Raw genomic sequence first — 16646 nt, forward strand, 5'->3', positions numbered from 1 at the left:
CTAAGTGGGAGGAGTGCGGCACTGGCCCAGCTGCTGACTGAATCTGGATGGGGAAGGGAGCAACACAGTTCTTTCCCCAAGCAGACGCAGCCAGTCACTGGGCTGGCACCACGCTTCTCCTGCTCAGCTGAGAACTTGCTCTGGTGTTCTGACTCTACGCAAACGGCACTCAGCCCACAGGAGGATACTTTGGGCATGATCGTGCACACCACATTCATCTCCCAGAAGCCCCTGGGCTGAGAGCTGCTGCGGATCCTTACTGAGCAGCAGCTGCTGGAGCTTGGGGGAAGTATGGGAAACACTGCCCAGGACTCCCAGCAGCCATGGGCTGGAGACACTGCCTGGGTACAGCACAGCTGTCTTGGCAAGGAGGAGCCCCTGTGGATGCTATGGGAAAGGGAGCACCTCACTCTATGCAGCCTGCCCCTGTGGCAACCAATGGCAGCTCTACTGCTGTACCTGCTACTGTTTAAGCCCTGCCAGCTCTGCCACACAACTTTGCCCAGCTCCACTCCCCCAGGTAACCACTACTTCCCTGATGCACCAGCCACATGATGCAACAGCCAGGCAGCTTCTGCCACAGTCACTCCCCTAGCAGTGGGTAGTATCAAGCTGGCAGGTAAACGGTAAGCAGTAAATATTAAACGGTATAAATATAATAATCATTTAACCTTCTAAATCCTTAACCTACATAGCATCCTTTACATTTTGTTTCCTCTGCTTTGTATTTGTATATTTACTTTCCCACTAATTTCAGTGTATTTTTACTTCTGCTTATTATGCAAGCTTGTTCACTAGCATTGTACATCTGTAGGTATTGGTACAGATAACATGACCTCCCTGAATATTTTCAGATTCTGGCATCTTTCATCCCTATTACCTATATACTACAAATTAGTTCATCATTTAAGATTAGGTAGTTGCACAAATCAAATATTTTGTGCAGGTTGGCAACATGCAGGTGTACTATTACACTAGATTCTTGACCATAGTTTTTGAAAAGATCTCTTTGGTACAGGATTATTTATGGGTTAAACATGTTTTCAGAACATTTCTCAGACCGTGTCTGGTCTGCTGCTAACATAACGCACTGTTTTTGGAGCATTCCATGGTATATCCTATCCAGTTAGGGACAAGACTGGCATACAACTACAACTGGTGCCTTCTCTTTAGGTTATATGTTTTTGTGCTGCAATATGCTTAGTTTCTGAGATCACACACTTGCAGAAGCAGCTAACATGACTTCAAGTTTTAGTATAATACAAAAGTTACAAGCCCAGAACACACCAAAAGGATCCAGACCATGCCATGACAAGAAATGCAAAACCTGCCAACACGTCTCCACCACCCCCATTATTACTACACCCCACAACAGAGCCATCAGCATTCCTGGATCTTACAGCTGCACCTCCAGAAATGTAATTTATCTCATCCAATGCACCAAATGCCCCGATGGAAAATACGTAGGAGAGACCAAACAACAACTGCGCATGAGAATGAATGCACACCTGAAATCTATCAAAGACAGGAATACCCAATTAACTGTGGGGGCACATTTCTCACAAGAAAACCACTCTCTCCAATCTCTCAGTCCTGATCCTCAAAGGAAACTTACAAAACACTTCCCAGAGATGAGCCTATGAACTCCACTTCATCAACCTCCTAGATACTAAAAATCATGGACTAAATATAGACATTGGATTTATGACACATTATAACCTGCCTGACATCTGACTCCCCAGGTACCTCTCCACTATTCATCCCCCTTCTCTCTCTCTTCCCCCGCACCCTCCCCCCCAGCCTGTCTCTCACCCATTGACTCCTCAATCTACATTTTCACTGACTACCTGTCTTGTATGCATACCAGCCCAGCCGCTGGCTTCTTTACTTTTCATTCCATCCAGGAAGAGCACACACCAACTGCTCAAACTTCCTTAGCCTGACGAAGGGTTTTTGAACCCCAAAGCTTGCTTAACAATTATTTTCCAACTATTTGGGTTGGTCTAATAAAAGAGATCAGATTCACCCAAGGAACCTTGTCTACCAAAGTTACAGTGGGACATTTAAGATTGATATCCTAGCTGTATATACACTCTCTTCTCTTTTCAAGCATTTCCTCAAAGTGGAGTATAAGCCCTAATCCCTAATACAGAGTATTATCACTGTAACAATCGGAGTATAACTAGGTATCACCTATGCCTTCTAATGCTAACGTAGCTAACAGAAGCTGAATGTACATATTTGGTTGCGCTCTGCTTTCCACTGCTTATAAGGTTTGTGCATGAGATGAGGTAGATATGCACCTTACAGACACATTAAATAAGACATATAGAGAGCATAAAACTTCATGAACTCAAGATAACTTCATTAGACACTCTCAGGGAAGACTACATCTTCTGGAATTGTAGCTGCTAATCTCTAATTAGCGTCTTCCCTGAGAATGAGTGAACTGTGATTTTTCAAGAGCTTATCACTTGGCTAAATTTAGAGATTTATGGAAAGAGAACAAAAAGGTTTATCACTGGCACAAAAGCCACTGACCTCTGTCAAATTCAAGTCTCTCTGTTCCAAAACTTAGGGAACCCAGATCATTTCAAAGAACAAGTATTAAGGCTTTTTTAAGTTGGTAGAACAACAACTTTTTCTTAGCCCCTTTCTCAGAACAAATAAGTTTTTGCCTGGAACTTATCAATAATTTTCTTAAAGTGGCCCTTCCCTTCCCTTGAGAATTGCCACTCCGTCACCAGTCTTCTCTGGCATGAAGAGCAAACAACAAGACATGCCATGAAGAATTACAGCCCAGTTACACTTTGATAAAATTAATACCAACTGAACACAGTGTCTTATAATAGGAATTTCCTGACAAATGTACTAAATAGTACTACCAGCCACATCTATAACTATAGCAGCTATCAACTTGTTCACCTCTTCAAAAATGACAATTATGATTTGCATATAATTCAAAGCAGAAGTTTGTTTCAACATTTTTAATTAAATTATATTTCAAACTTTTTCAAAAAATTTAATTAGGAAAAATACTCTCACTTTACTTCTTCCCACTGCTGCCCCTTTTTTTAAAAATGTAAATAAAGCGAAGGAATCTGTCCTCCTCATCACCAAAATGCCATTTTTCATGGAATTTTTCATTTTGATTAAAAGTCCGTTTTCACTGAAAAAAGCATCAAACTCTAATACTAAAGCTAGTAATGCAGAATATAAAGACTTAGGTGGGATTCTAATCCCAAAGTCAACAGCCATTTTTCTACTGTCAGTGCAGCCAGGACTTCAAGTCATGAATAACGAGCAACCTACAAGCAACCAAGGTCTCTTTCACAGGATAGGTTAGAAAGTTGAAAGGGAACTCAGGCAGTCATCCCTGATCAAAGCAGACTAAGAGCAGGTTAGACATCCATCCAAGATTAAAAACTGCTTTTAAAGACTTCCAAGAATGGGGACTTCACAACGTTTTTTGGTAGCCTGTTCCAGTGCTTCAAACTCACACTGGCAAAGTTCTTCCTAAAACCAACCTACATTTTCCCTGATTCAATATGAGATCATTGCTCTTAGCCCTGTCCCCTGCAACCACAGAGAATAATCCATCTCCATTTATAACCACCCTTCAACTATTTGAAGACTGTTATCAGATCCCCCCTGACCAGTCTTCTCTTCTCCCAACCAAATAATCAAAGTTCCTGCAGTCTTTCCTCATAGTCACATTTCCCAGACATCTAAAAATTTTCCCTCTCCACTGGCTTCTTTATAATTTGTCCACATCTTTTTAAAGTGAGGGAACCAAAACTGGACAGATTACACCAAAGGAGGCCTCACTAGGGCTGAATAGAGTGGGAAAATCACTTCCATTGATGTGCAAGTGATATTCCAAATGTCCTCTCAAGCTCACTTCACTATTGGCCTTTCCTTTCCAACAAAAGCACACTTCTGACTCGTATTCACCTTATAGTCCACTACAATCCCCAGGTCCTTCTCTGAAGTACTTCAACCGAGCTAAACATCCCTCAGTTTGTATTGGCAACTGTTCTGTTCCAAGTGCAAGACTTGGCATTTGTCTTCACTGAATTTTATTTGATTTTGGACCATTTCTCCGGTTTAAAATGAAGACCATTCTGAATTCTAGCTCTATACTCCAATGTCTGTAAGCCCACTCAACTTGGTGCCATCTCTGAATCTGCCAACTGGGCAATCTATCCCATTCCCTAAATCTTTTTTAAAGTTATTAAACAATACCAGATTCAGAACAGAACTCTCGGGAATCCCAAATGATACCTCCTCCTAACTAGACATCAAGCCATTGATGACTACTCATTAAGCATAGTGATCCAACCATTTATGTACCCACCTTATAGTAATTTCATTTAGTCTATTTCCTGAGCTTACTAATAAGAAAGTAATGAACGACAGGGTCAAAAGCCTTGCCAAAGTCAAGGTATATCAATTGCTCTCCCCTTGCCCACATAGCCTACAACTTTGTCATAGAAAGAGAGCCTACAACTTTATCATAGAAAGAAATCAAATTGGTCCAGCATGACTTCTTGATGAATCCATGCTGGCTCTTCCTGATCACTGGGGATCCGGGTTTTCCATTTGCTGCAGAAAAATATGGATTTTCTCCTTTAAAGGACAAGAATGCAGATTTTCTTCTTTAAATGGAAAAAACCGTGGGAAACCCTGGGTTACCCCTTGCAGGCTGGCAGCATTCCAGCCTGCAAGGAGCTGTTTGGGGTTGCAGGGGGGGGAGAGCAGGAAGACGGTGATTGGAGGCAGGAGGAAGCACATGCATCTGCACATGCACATGGCTAACATACAGCCAGGCAGGGTGGTAGAAGCAGCCCTGGCAGCTGGACACAGGCAAGTCTATGGGGGGAAGGGGTTTGAAGATCAGGGCTTGGGGACTGTATGGGGGTGTATATTTGTGTGCAAGTGTGGAGAGGATGGGTGGCTGAGTGGGGCAGGTGCCTGCTGGCACTGGGAGAAAGTGTCCAGGTGCTAGGGCTATGGCGGGGCAAGGGGGTCTGAGGCAGTGCTGGTTGCTGCCACTGCCAACAGGACCCACTTGATGGCAACTGCCCTGCCAGCAGCGGAAAAGGGCAGGGGGTCCCTTCTGGGGCAGCAGGGAGCTGCTTGGCCAGGCTGGCAGCACTGGGGCTGATACCATTGCTTTCAAGGGCTGGGCATGGCATCCGGGAGATACTGCCTGGGGAGGGGTGGGGGCCACAGCTAAGCCACCTGGCACAGTGCGGGAGCCAGCCTGGGACAGGGGATGCCACAGACCATCCCTCCTTCTCCCTTCAGCCCACACCAGGGCTGGACTTGCTCCTCTGCCATCCACACAAGTTGGAGCCTCTGTAGCTGCTGCACTCCGGCCCTGGTAGGATGAGGCCTAGAGCTCCTTGCCCATCTCCTACTGCCCTCAGTGTGGCTGGGCCAGAGCTGCACTCTGCTTCATGCTGCTGCGGAGTGTGGTGTGGAGCACGAATGGGGGATTATAAGTTGGGAGGAAGGGACACCGGGGGGTGGGGACTGTGTGCCAGGAGTAAGGGGCACCGCAGAGGGTGGGGGACTGTGGGTTGGGTGTGAGGGGCACTGGCAGGGTCAGAGGGCTGCGCACCAGGAGTGAGGGGCACTAGTATTGAGGTGAGACTGACCTCCAAATCGATCTGGAAAAGATTCGGAAAAAGATTCGGCAATTTTGAAGGCAGTCTTCCAGGGGAAGGGGGAGTAGGAAGTAGGACAAAACAGAAACAGAAGTGGGTGACCTGAACTTTCCAGACATCTACTGGGAAGAGCAGTCAGCCAGGTCTGACCGCTCACATAGTTTCCTAGCCGAGATACAGGACCTCCATCTAACCCAGGAGGTGCACAGCCCCACCTGGGGAGACACCTTGTTGGATCTGGTCATGGCCACAGGTGATGACCTGGTGAGGAGTCTGTGGGTGCTCAACTGCCTGGGCGACAGTGATCATCGCCTGCTGGAATTCAAAATCTAGTGCAAGGTGGCAAAGGCCTGCAGCAAGGCAGAAGCCCTGGACTTCAGGAGGGCGGATTTCAATGAGGTAAGGGGAATAGTCGGGGAGGCACCAAGGTCCCAGAGGGGAGGGGAGTTGGGTGTCCAGGAAGAGTGGTCGTTCCTTAAGGAGATGATCCTCCAAGCCCAAAGGGAGGTAATCCCAACGCGGATCAAAAGGGGGCAAGAGGGCACAAAAGCCTCTATGGCTCACCAAAAACATACGGGAATGTCTCCTAGCTAAAAAGGAGGTGTACACCCAAAGGAAGGGAGGGGCCATTACCAGAGGAATATACCTCGGTTGCTTGGGTCTGTAGGGGGGCAGTCAGGATGGCCAAGGTGGAGATTGAACTGGGACTAGCTACCCAGATCAAGGACAAGAACTTTTTTAAATACACAGAGGGTAAAAAGAAGGTACCAAGTAACGTGGGGCCTCTGCAGGACACGCTAGGAAATCTGGTTGTCGCGCCAAACAGCAAAGCTAACCTATTTAACAGTTTCTTTGCCTCCATTTTTCTGAGCAGGGACTGGGTCACCCCCCCCCCACCACTGGGACCCCCATAGGTCCCAGGGGAGGTGCACCCAGGCCTAGGGTCAGTGAGGACATAGTCAGGGAACTTCTGGACGGACTGGACGTATTTAAAATCAGCAGGTCCTGACGATCTCCACCCCAGAGTGCTGAGGGAATTAGCAAAGGTCATTGCGGGACCCCTGGCATAGCTTTACGAGCACTCATGGTGCTCTGGCGAGGTGCCAAAGGATTGGAAAAGGGCCAATGTGGTTCCCATTTTCAAAAAAGGGAGGAAGGAGGACCCAGGATACTATAGGCCACTTAGTCTTACATCTATCCTGGGTAAGCTTTTTGAGATAATTATCCTGGCACATGTCCGCGAGGGGCCAGCAGGGGAGGTCATGCTTAGGGGAAACCAACACGAGTTAATTTGAGGCAGGTCCTGCCAGACCAACCTGGTGGCCTTCTATGACCAGGTCACAAAATCGTTAGACGCAGGGGTAGCAGTGGACGTAGTCTTTCTGGACTTTAGGAAGGCCTTCGACACTGTCTCTCACCCCATTCTCATTAAAAAACTAGGGGGCTGTGGCGTCAACACCTACACAGTCAAATGGGTCACTAGTTGGCTGGAGGGCCGCACCCAGAGAGTGGTGGTGGATGGGTCATTTTCAACCTGGAGGGATGTGGGCAGTGGGGTTCCGCAGGGCTTGGTCCTTGGACCCTCACTGTTCAACATCTCCATCAGAGACTTGGATGGGGTTGTAAAAAGTACCCTGTTCAAATTCACAGATGACACTAAGATATGGGGAGAAGTGGGCACGCTAGAAGGGAGCAATAGGCTGCAATCGGACCTAGACAGGTTACAGGGGTAGGCGGATGAGAACAGGATGGGTTTCAACACGGACAAGTGCAAGGTACTGCACCTGGGGAGGAAGAACCAGCAGCAGACCTACAGGCTGGGGAACTCCTTTCTTGTCAGTGCAGAGGCAGAAAAGGATCTTGCAGTCATTACTGAGGCCAAAATGAACATGGGCCAACAGTGTGGGGAAGCGGTCAGGAAGGCCAACCGTACCTTGTCATGCATCCATAGATGCATCTCAAGCAGGTCCAAAGAGGTGATCCTCCCCCTCTATGCAACACTGGTTAGGCCGCAGTTCGAGTACTGCATCCAGTTCTGGGCGCTGCACTTCAGGAGGGATGTGGACAACATGGAGAGGGTCCAGAGGAGGACCACCCGTATGATCAGGAGTCAGCAGGGCAGCCCCTACAAGGAGAGGTTAAGGGACCTGAACCTGTTCAGCCTCCGCAAGAGAAGGCTGAGGGGGATATAGTGACCATTTACAAACTAGTCAGGGGGGGGACCAGCAGGCACTGGGGGAGTCCCTGTTCCCCTGAGCACTACCAGGAGTGACTAGAAATAACGGTCACAAGCTGGCAGAGGGTAGACTTAGGCTAGATATCAGGAGGTACTACTTCACTGTCAGGGCGGCTAGGATCTGGAACCAACTTCTAAGAGAAGTGGTGCTGGCTCCTATTCTGGGGGGTCTTTAAGTGGAGGCTGGATGAACACCTTGCCGGGGTTGTTTGACCCTAGCACTCTTTCCTGCCATAGCAGGGGATCGGACTTGATGATCTGCTCAGGTCCCAACTATGAAACTGAGAAAAGGAAGGGGGAGCAAGGGGTGGTGGGAGGGGGGAGACCGACATCTGTAGCTAGCCAGTGACTGTGATCTTGTCCCCTTCCAATCACAGTGCTCTGGGGGAGGAACACAGAAACAGCACATAAGCATCTGTCTGCAGCCTCTCTGTCCCTTTTGTGAGCTGTCTGCCTGAGCAAAAGAGGGGCAGGCAGCTAGCCCAGAAACAGGTGGGTGGGCAGAGATCTAACTGGCACCGGGAAGGCCCCCTGTTACAAGCTACCATCCCTGCTGTTTTCATCCAGATCTGCCTTAAAAACACACAAGTGACACGAGTTTTGCTTTCAGCAGTTTGAGGTATAGTTTCCTAGAAACCCCTCCACCTATCTCCTTGAAACTTGGCAGGCTTCATGCCCTCAGAGAAGACTACCATCCCTGCTGTTTTCATCCAAATCTGCCCCAAAATGACAAAGTTATAGGTATTCAGTGATTCCCCATTATAGTCTATGGCCTAATCTCTGAATCGCCACTGAATCTTCTGAAGCCGATTCAGCCGAATCGATTTGGGACAGCAATACAAATCTCCAAATTGAATCACTGTCCTCTAAATTGGCCGAATCTGAATTGAATACTTCCCTATTCACACAGGCCTAATAGTTTGCTCCCATTCCCTTAATAAGGTCTTAATAACCAGCTTTTCTGGATACCTTTTCCTCTCAGACGTGCCTCACAAGGAATCCTGCCCACCAGTTTGAATCTGCTGGTTTAGGAAAAAAAAAAAGAAAGGAAGAGATTGGAGGTTACAATGAACTATTTCCATGTACTGGCTACCTAGAAGGGTTGTAGAGTCCTTTACATTTTTAAAAATAAGTTTAAAGAAAACTCTCTCATGGATGGCCTAGGTAGAGCCTACCTAGATTAAACTATTTATTTATTAATTTTATCTGCTGTCCTTCCCAAAGGCTCAGGGCAGCTTACAGTAAGAGCAAAATAATTAAAAAACCAAGAGAACAAGCACAAAAACAAGAGATCAAACCAACTTATAAAAAACAAATAGAACATTAAAATAAAATATAAAACACCCCTACATAATATCCCAGCTTAGCCTTGCTTGCTAAACACCTGCCCCAAAAGGGGTGTTACAGCGTTTCCAGAAGATGTCCAGGATCATGTTCGGGTGGGGCTAACGGGGGGCAGGCAGGAGGGGAGAAGTTCCAGAACTTAGAAGAGACTGCCGAGAACAACCTCCCATGTGTTTTTGTTAAGGGAGCTTGACTTATTAATGGTATTTGCAGAAGACTCAGGGATCACAGTAGGACAAAAGAGAGAAGGCAGTTCTTTAGGCACATAGGGCTTAGATCACTTAGGGCAGGGGTAAATCAATTCCTGGCCTGTAAGTCATATCCAGCCCAGAAAGCCGTGTCATCCAGCCTGCAGGGCTCCTCACAGGTGCAGAAATTTGGTGGGGAGAGGCGTCAATTAAAACTGCCACTACCTTCCCTACTATGCAATTTCCAAGCTGCACATAGCTGGATTGGGCCCTGGCCTGGGCCATTGCTGTATGTGCCCAGATAGGACCCCATCTACACCTACCTTGTATGCCTGAACCCAGCCTGCAGAGAGCTCTGGCACCACTCATCTGATCAGTGAGGCAAAAAGGTCAGGCACCACGAGTAGTCAAGAACACCTTGAATTGCACCAGAAAAGCTAATGAAAACCAGTGCAGACTGTGGAGCCCCGGGAGTAATATGTTCCTGGCAACCCACCTCTATCAGAAGATGGGCCACTGGTTCTGCACCAGCTACAGTTTTCAACAGTCAAAGGCAGCCCCACATATAAAGCATACTGCAATAGCCTAGCCCTGAGGTTACTAAAGCATGAATGATAATGGCCAGATACAAGCCTGAAACAAAGCACTGTAGACTTCTCACCAGATGAAGTTAGCAAAAAGCACTGTTAGCCACCAGCACCACCAGATCCAGATGCAGCAGAGCAACCTGGAACACCCCAAGGCTGAAAACCTGAGTGAAAAGGGAAGGCTGAAGCCTATTGATGATAGGTGTCCCAATGTTTCCCCAAGTCAAAGTCTCCCCACCTCAACTAGGTTAGACAACCTCTTAAAAAGCTACAATTTTTATTCTATGAAATAGGACCTTTGCTCATGAAGACAGTGTAGTAAATTTGGGCATCATTAGAGGGTAGTCATAGTGGGCCAAATTTATTTCTAGTTAGCACAAAAAGTTGAAAAGAGCATTCTTCTGTGCCAACAAGAGCTACTTTCCCCATAGCTATGTACACTATTTGAAGAAGAAAGTGGTAGTTCTTAGAGGGCCCACTTGCATTCCTAAGGAGCATAACACTGTCATGAAGGGGAGGTTATAAAGTGAATAGACATTCTCTTCAAAGGCAGAGCAATATTTTGGGGGGCTCCACTGACCACCTGGGCCCTCCTATGAAGGGAAGGCTCAGTTGCCTGATGAAATTTCCCCACTAAGGGTCCTGTATCAGCCTTCCTGTCAGCTGAGCTGAACTGAGCACTCTCAGTGTAATGAACCATCAGAAGAAAGATTCCATTACGCATGATCTATTTCACGTGTTGGAAAACTGATTAAGGAAAACTACAAAAACAATTAAACTGTCCAGTTTATTTGCTGTGCATATAGTTGTTTACAGAGGGAAAAATAAAGAGGGAGTAAGACCTGCTTCCTAAACTCTTTGTGTGTACCTTGTAAAAAAATTCCAGGGTAAATTCAATTCTTCAGTTTAGTCAATTACTTAAAACATCAATATACTAAATGGCACCTCTAGAAAGTATTTACCTCATTATCTGTTCCCACATCCAGCATTACAGGCAGACACTCCTGAGGTTTCATTCCTCCACATGCAGTGTAAAGTGCCAGTTTGCCAACTGGGATGCCCATTCCATAACTGCCAAGGTCCCCAAGGCCAAGAATGCGTTCTCCATCAGTCACCACAATAGCCTTGAAAGGAAAAATTAAAATACTGTCAAGTGACTTCTTTTCTGAAACACTAAGTACACACAAGCACTATTTTTTTTAGAAGCTGAGGTTTGTTTGTTTTTTAATGAAAAAGGCATTATATCTATAAATTAAAACAGAGCAGAGTAAAAGTCCTGATTTTTTTTATTACATTTAGTTATATTTTCAATTCTCAGATTTAAACGTTTTTTCCTTCAAACAGGAGTTTCTGTGCTAATCCTCTAAGAATGAAGCAAGTATCACCTATCATATAGGGGGGTTCAATGCTGCATTCCCAGGACTGTTTTTTTTCTCCTGTACATCTTTGACTTAGCAAGGGAAAAGTGAACCATCCTTTTCTGCTGGGTCATGTTGCAATTTCTGGCCAGAACAGTGAAAGTGTAAACAGACATAACTGGTCTAAGAACATCACGAATTGGGAAGTGGCTCACAGTTGTCTCTGTTTAGGGGTGTCCACACTATGCTACCAAAGACGTAGAACAGTCACCATTTGGTCATTAGCATGCCTCCCAATAGCAAGCATCCCAGTTTCCCCATGTGTGTGCATCAGACAAACTGTGCATCTATGCAATTCAACAATTTCTGATTAAAGCTTAAGTTTTTGAGGATTTTAAAGTATATTAACTAATTTCAAAGTTTTAATAAACTAAATTGGACAAAACCAAAAGTTACACAGCAAATCTAATTTTCTGGCCATACTAGTACAAAATGCAGAAAATAAAAAAAAGGTGATAGTTTGGCTCATCATGTCTTTTAATTAAAAAAGCAAAAATAAGAGAACAAAACTGAATATTATGCAGTCAAAAGAACAAATATCCAATCTAAACCTCCACTACTTGTTGCTGCCTTTCTTAGGTTTAGGAGAGGGATTCTTCAACTTCTAATAAAGTTTAATAATGCCTCAAGTAATAAAGCCTACAGAATTGTAAGTTAAATATGTCCCACTGGGACTGGATTTGATTTTCAAGTCATACTGGTGTTGAATTAGAAAAAGAAAATCAAAATACTGGTATAATATCAAAGACTCGATATCATATTTACCCAAATCCAAGATGTCTTTGTATTCAAGACAACCCCCTAATAATTAGATTCCATATGTAAACAATTTATAAATACATTTCTTATAAGTTTCCATGTATTGAATCTAATTATTGGAAAGTCAACTTACTAATTTGTCCTCCCTGCACTGTGGCTGCAGGGAAAACAGTGTCAGGGAGGACAGGCAGTAGGGAGAGTCAAGTGGCCTCACCCCTGCCCCTTGCTGTTAGCTTTCCCCCCCCACACCCATCCCAGTGCCTGCACGCTCCAGTGCTTGCCTCCCCGAAGGTACCTGTTCCTGCCCCCTTGCCACTTGTCCCACTGTGCCTGCACCCCCTGTCACCAGGTCCACCTTGTGCCTGCACTGCAACACCCTGCCTGGCCCCCACCCTCACTGCCTCTGCCCCACAACCACCACTTACCCTCTGGCTTTGGCACAGCTCTGGCTCCTCTCCAGCCCAGGGCATGGAACACATGGTTGCTCCAGTCCCAGCCCAGCCAAGCAGCATCTCTTGTAGCAATGGCAGTTCCAGCCTAGCACCAGAAACAGAGCCTGGACCAGAGCTGCTGCCACCACCACTGTTGCTACCAGGCCAGACTACAGCAACTGCATGCTCCATGCTGGACAGGGGCCAATGCTGTCAGAGGTGGAGGGTAAGTGGCAGCTGGTGGGGGAGGTAGGGAAGGGGCAGACTCAGTGGGAGGGAGCAGGCAGGGGCACAGGCAGCAGCTGTAACTCTGACTCCAATCCTGGGTCAGGGCTAAAGTAAGAGCCAAAACAGCTGCCTCCCTCCCTGCTGCCTTATACTCAAATCCCAAACATGGGGCTTTTCCCCACCTGCCATGTTAAAAGGCAGGGAACCTTGTCCTGGATTGAAGTAAATATGGTAAATATTTTCTCCAGGGAATTGTTCAGTGAGTTCAAGAGCTTCAAAAATAGGAAGGTGTGCTATTGTGCCAAACTATGCAGAAAAGATAAGGGGGACAAAGAAAAAAAGTTTGCAGTTGGATACAGTGTCATGGGAAATAAAATGTTAAACCTGCTTCTGGGTAAGCAATTAGATAATTATTTTAAAATGGTAGCTGTAGAAAGCTGAACAAGACTCTCGTAACGCTTGAATATTCATGATGAGGTATGACTAACATTAACAGAACCTTCAGCTCACAAATGTTTTTTTAAAAAGCTTCTTTTAGCATTTATAGGGTGATATACATGCTCTGCAGAACAAAGAGAGTACAGGGAAATAAATCAGAGCTATACAGAACTCTTAGGAAAAAGATCACTATGGATGATAGCTGATACATCCCACCTACCTACATACAGTTTTGAATAACTCATCATTACTCGGTTCTGTTCTAGATCACCTTTGTTTAAAATTATAAGGGAATTCCTTAACATTTTCTTTAATAAAGCTGATTTAATTTAGATTACAAATTAGCTATGAACCAGATCTTTCATCTAACATCCTTCTATTAATAGTGACAATGCTCCATGACAGTTGGACAGTTTAAGGAACAAGGTAATGGATGCCAGATATTTCTGCTGAGACAATTTGAATTATGATGAAATTAATGCATTATACTCAAAAAGGACAACTTGGACATTTGTAAATATAATTTATTACAGTAAAGCAAACTTCATAAAAATTATATACTGGGCATTCTGTTACCTTGTAAATACATTGTTTACATAGACATTTGGTCTACTATCTTTCCTCATTAAACTATTTCAGTGTTTGTTTTTAAAACAGCAGCTGTTCAAGTTGTTCTAAGTGGCTTTAAACAGTATAAAAAGTATCTATACATGTTTTCCATGTTATACAAGCACTGCTTAACCTTGACTATATGGCCACCAGATAAAAAAAGTAACAAAAAGCAAATTCTCAACAAGAAAGAGGATTTTAACTTTTTCAAATCAACAAGTATTTTAAAAATTAGACTAAAATGGAAGCAACTTCAAAATACATATCAATTGAATAAAACAGTAAATGCTACTACTGCATATACAGGAGCTTCAATAATGTAGGTCTTGCAGACATTAAAAAACCCGAAAGAACAGCATTTTAATCTAAAGCACTTTAAACACGGCATTCCCGTGCCGAGCCCAGCACATGCCCAGAAGAGGCAGTGTGTTAGCTGGACCCAGTTGGCCAACATCTGTATAGACTGGGCACTTTAGTAGGGGTTTTTTGGTGCTTTCACCTAAAATGTATTCAGTTTTAGATAAAAGCACCAAAAAGCCCTGCTGAAGTGCCTATGCATATATAGATGATGCAGAGTTGGGTTAAAATAACATGCTGCTTCTTTCGGTAAAATGGGGGGGGGGGGGGGGGGTTGTTTTGGTTTTTTAAATGTCTGCAAGCTGTGCTTTACCAAGACAGATAAGCACCAGACTCCCTAGTCTACAGAAGAAGTAATACAAACAGAGCAAAAAGGATAAAAAAGCAAAGAGAAACCCAATTTGTAATGATAATTTGAATCAAACTCAATTTTTCAATAGCCACTTATCATTGGTATTGATGGTACTGCATTTACCCCTTGTTACTATTAATTGGTGGACATTCAACATTAAAGCTCAAAATGGAAATTATTTCTTAGATGTTTTAAGATAAAAAGAGACTTTTTCACACTTCTTAAATCCAAACAGCAGCAGTAGATAGAGCTTATACCTTACAGGAGGTTTCATTAGAATGTATTATAACAAATTGCCTCACCTGTAAAATGTAAGTATATTTTCTCTGTCCTAAAATATATAGATATTACACTTAGATTTTTATTGATCCATGCATAGCAACTATTCTGATGCAAATAATGAAATTAAACCTTAAAAGTTCTATATCTAAACAATTTTAAAAGCCTCATGAGTCTGAAGCCGCAACTGAAAAACTGCCTTCTATCAAAGAATGAGTTAAGAACCCAAAATACTCTAATTCATATTGCTATACCACTTAATCCAGTTTAAATGAAAAATAATAAGTCAAAATGATTTTAGTCAGTTACAGACAGCAAAGCCAGCTATACCACATAAATAGAACTGAACCTACCTTGATGACATTTTCAGGCCAGGATTTAAGTATTGTAGCGATGTGCCCACGGTCATGGATGGTGATAAAAAGACCTCTGCAAGCAATAAATAAAATACCTTGAATTTCTAAATTATACTAGAATTCACCAGTGGTAGAATTCCTACTGACTTCAAAAGGGGCAGTTTAGCCAGCAGCTTTAAGTGTCATAAAAAAAAAAAAGGCAAAAGGAGATAACTTAAATTACACAAGAACACATACTTGAATGTGCTTTCTTTTAAGTAAACTTTGCACAAATAAATAGACACAAATTGGAGCTCTTGTTGAAGTTACTTCAAACTATTTATTACATTTGTAGATGAAACTTATGAAGTAAAAACTTATTTAAAAGACTCAAAGAGAAAAAAAAATTCCAACTACAAGGTCTCAGTCTAGCCATCACATCTGTGCAAGTGGACCAGCGCCCATATGCAACTTTAATGAAATTCCAATGGGCCCAGCTACATGGATCATGTGCATGGCTCAGCATTCAGGTGAGCTCATATATGAACCTGTGTGAGACTATATTAAACAGGATTTAAAAAATTCTTAAAAAAACAAACAAACAAACAAGACTATTTTTGAGTTTTTGAAGAGTATAGTCAAAAAAGGGATCCTGGTTATAAATGCATGATGTAAGAATTTAAAAATCATTTTTCTTCCTCTTCTCCCTGTAATAATGCTCCAAAACATACTACTGAAACCTATTCCATGCAAAAGATAAGTAAACAGGATAACTATTAGACATAGTTTTCACTTAAGTTTAAAAAAAAATTAAATTATAAGCAACAGTATGGTTAACATTATTTAGATATGGGAGCAAGTATATTAGGTTATCAAATAGTGCTGGTTTCACTATGACTAATGCATAACTTCTTTATTCTACTGTAAAGCAGACTGTATGGACACTTCTTCATGTGACAAGGGTTTAGTCCCCTAAATTGAAATGGCGGGTTTTTAATTGTGATGATTAAAAATGCACCATTTCAAGTTAGGGGCTATCGTCACTGTCACAGCAAGGGGCATGATCAAAAAACCTACGTGTGTAAAGTGTGATGCAATTAAACTACAAGAACAGGCAATTTTCATCATGAGTACAAGCACCCTGCCCTATAAAACTAAAACAAAGCCCTACATTGCTTGGTGCAAAAATAAGTTTAATATACAATTTAATATAACAGATTTTAAGGTCAAGTTAAATTTTGTGTTCTCATGAAAATTTCTGTTATAGCATTTCCACCACAGATCTCCAATCGTAGCTAAAAGTATTTTTCTTTAAATAGAATGTTCAGGTTAAGGTATTTTTTCATTATCTTTCAATATTCATGTATTATAGCATTTAATAGATAAAGTAGAGATTGGAATGACATGACAACA

The 16646-nt window shown here is 43.4% G+C and overlaps 1 protein-coding gene across 1 annotated transcript in view; it reads right to left on the reverse strand.

Annotated features, from left to right (window-relative positions):
• ME1 (malic enzyme 1) overlaps nt 1–16646 on the reverse strand; it is a 309039-nt gene that overhangs the window by 171629 nt on the left and 120764 nt on the right. Inside the window, exons 4-5 of the mRNA XM_006258408.4 lie at nt 15252–15327; nt 10990–11151 (exon numbers count right to left, since the gene is read on the reverse strand). Of these exons, the coding sequence (XP_006258470.2) occupies nt 10990–11151; nt 15252–15327 (238 nt within the window). The remainder of the gene's footprint in view (nt 1–10989; nt 11152–15251; nt 15328–16646) is intronic.

This window comes from Alligator mississippiensis, chromosome 1 (assembly GCF_030867095.1).
Source record: "Alligator mississippiensis isolate rAllMis1 chromosome 1, rAllMis1, whole genome shotgun sequence".
Lineage (NCBI taxonomy): Eukaryota > Metazoa > Chordata > Crocodylia > Alligatoridae > Alligator > Alligator mississippiensis.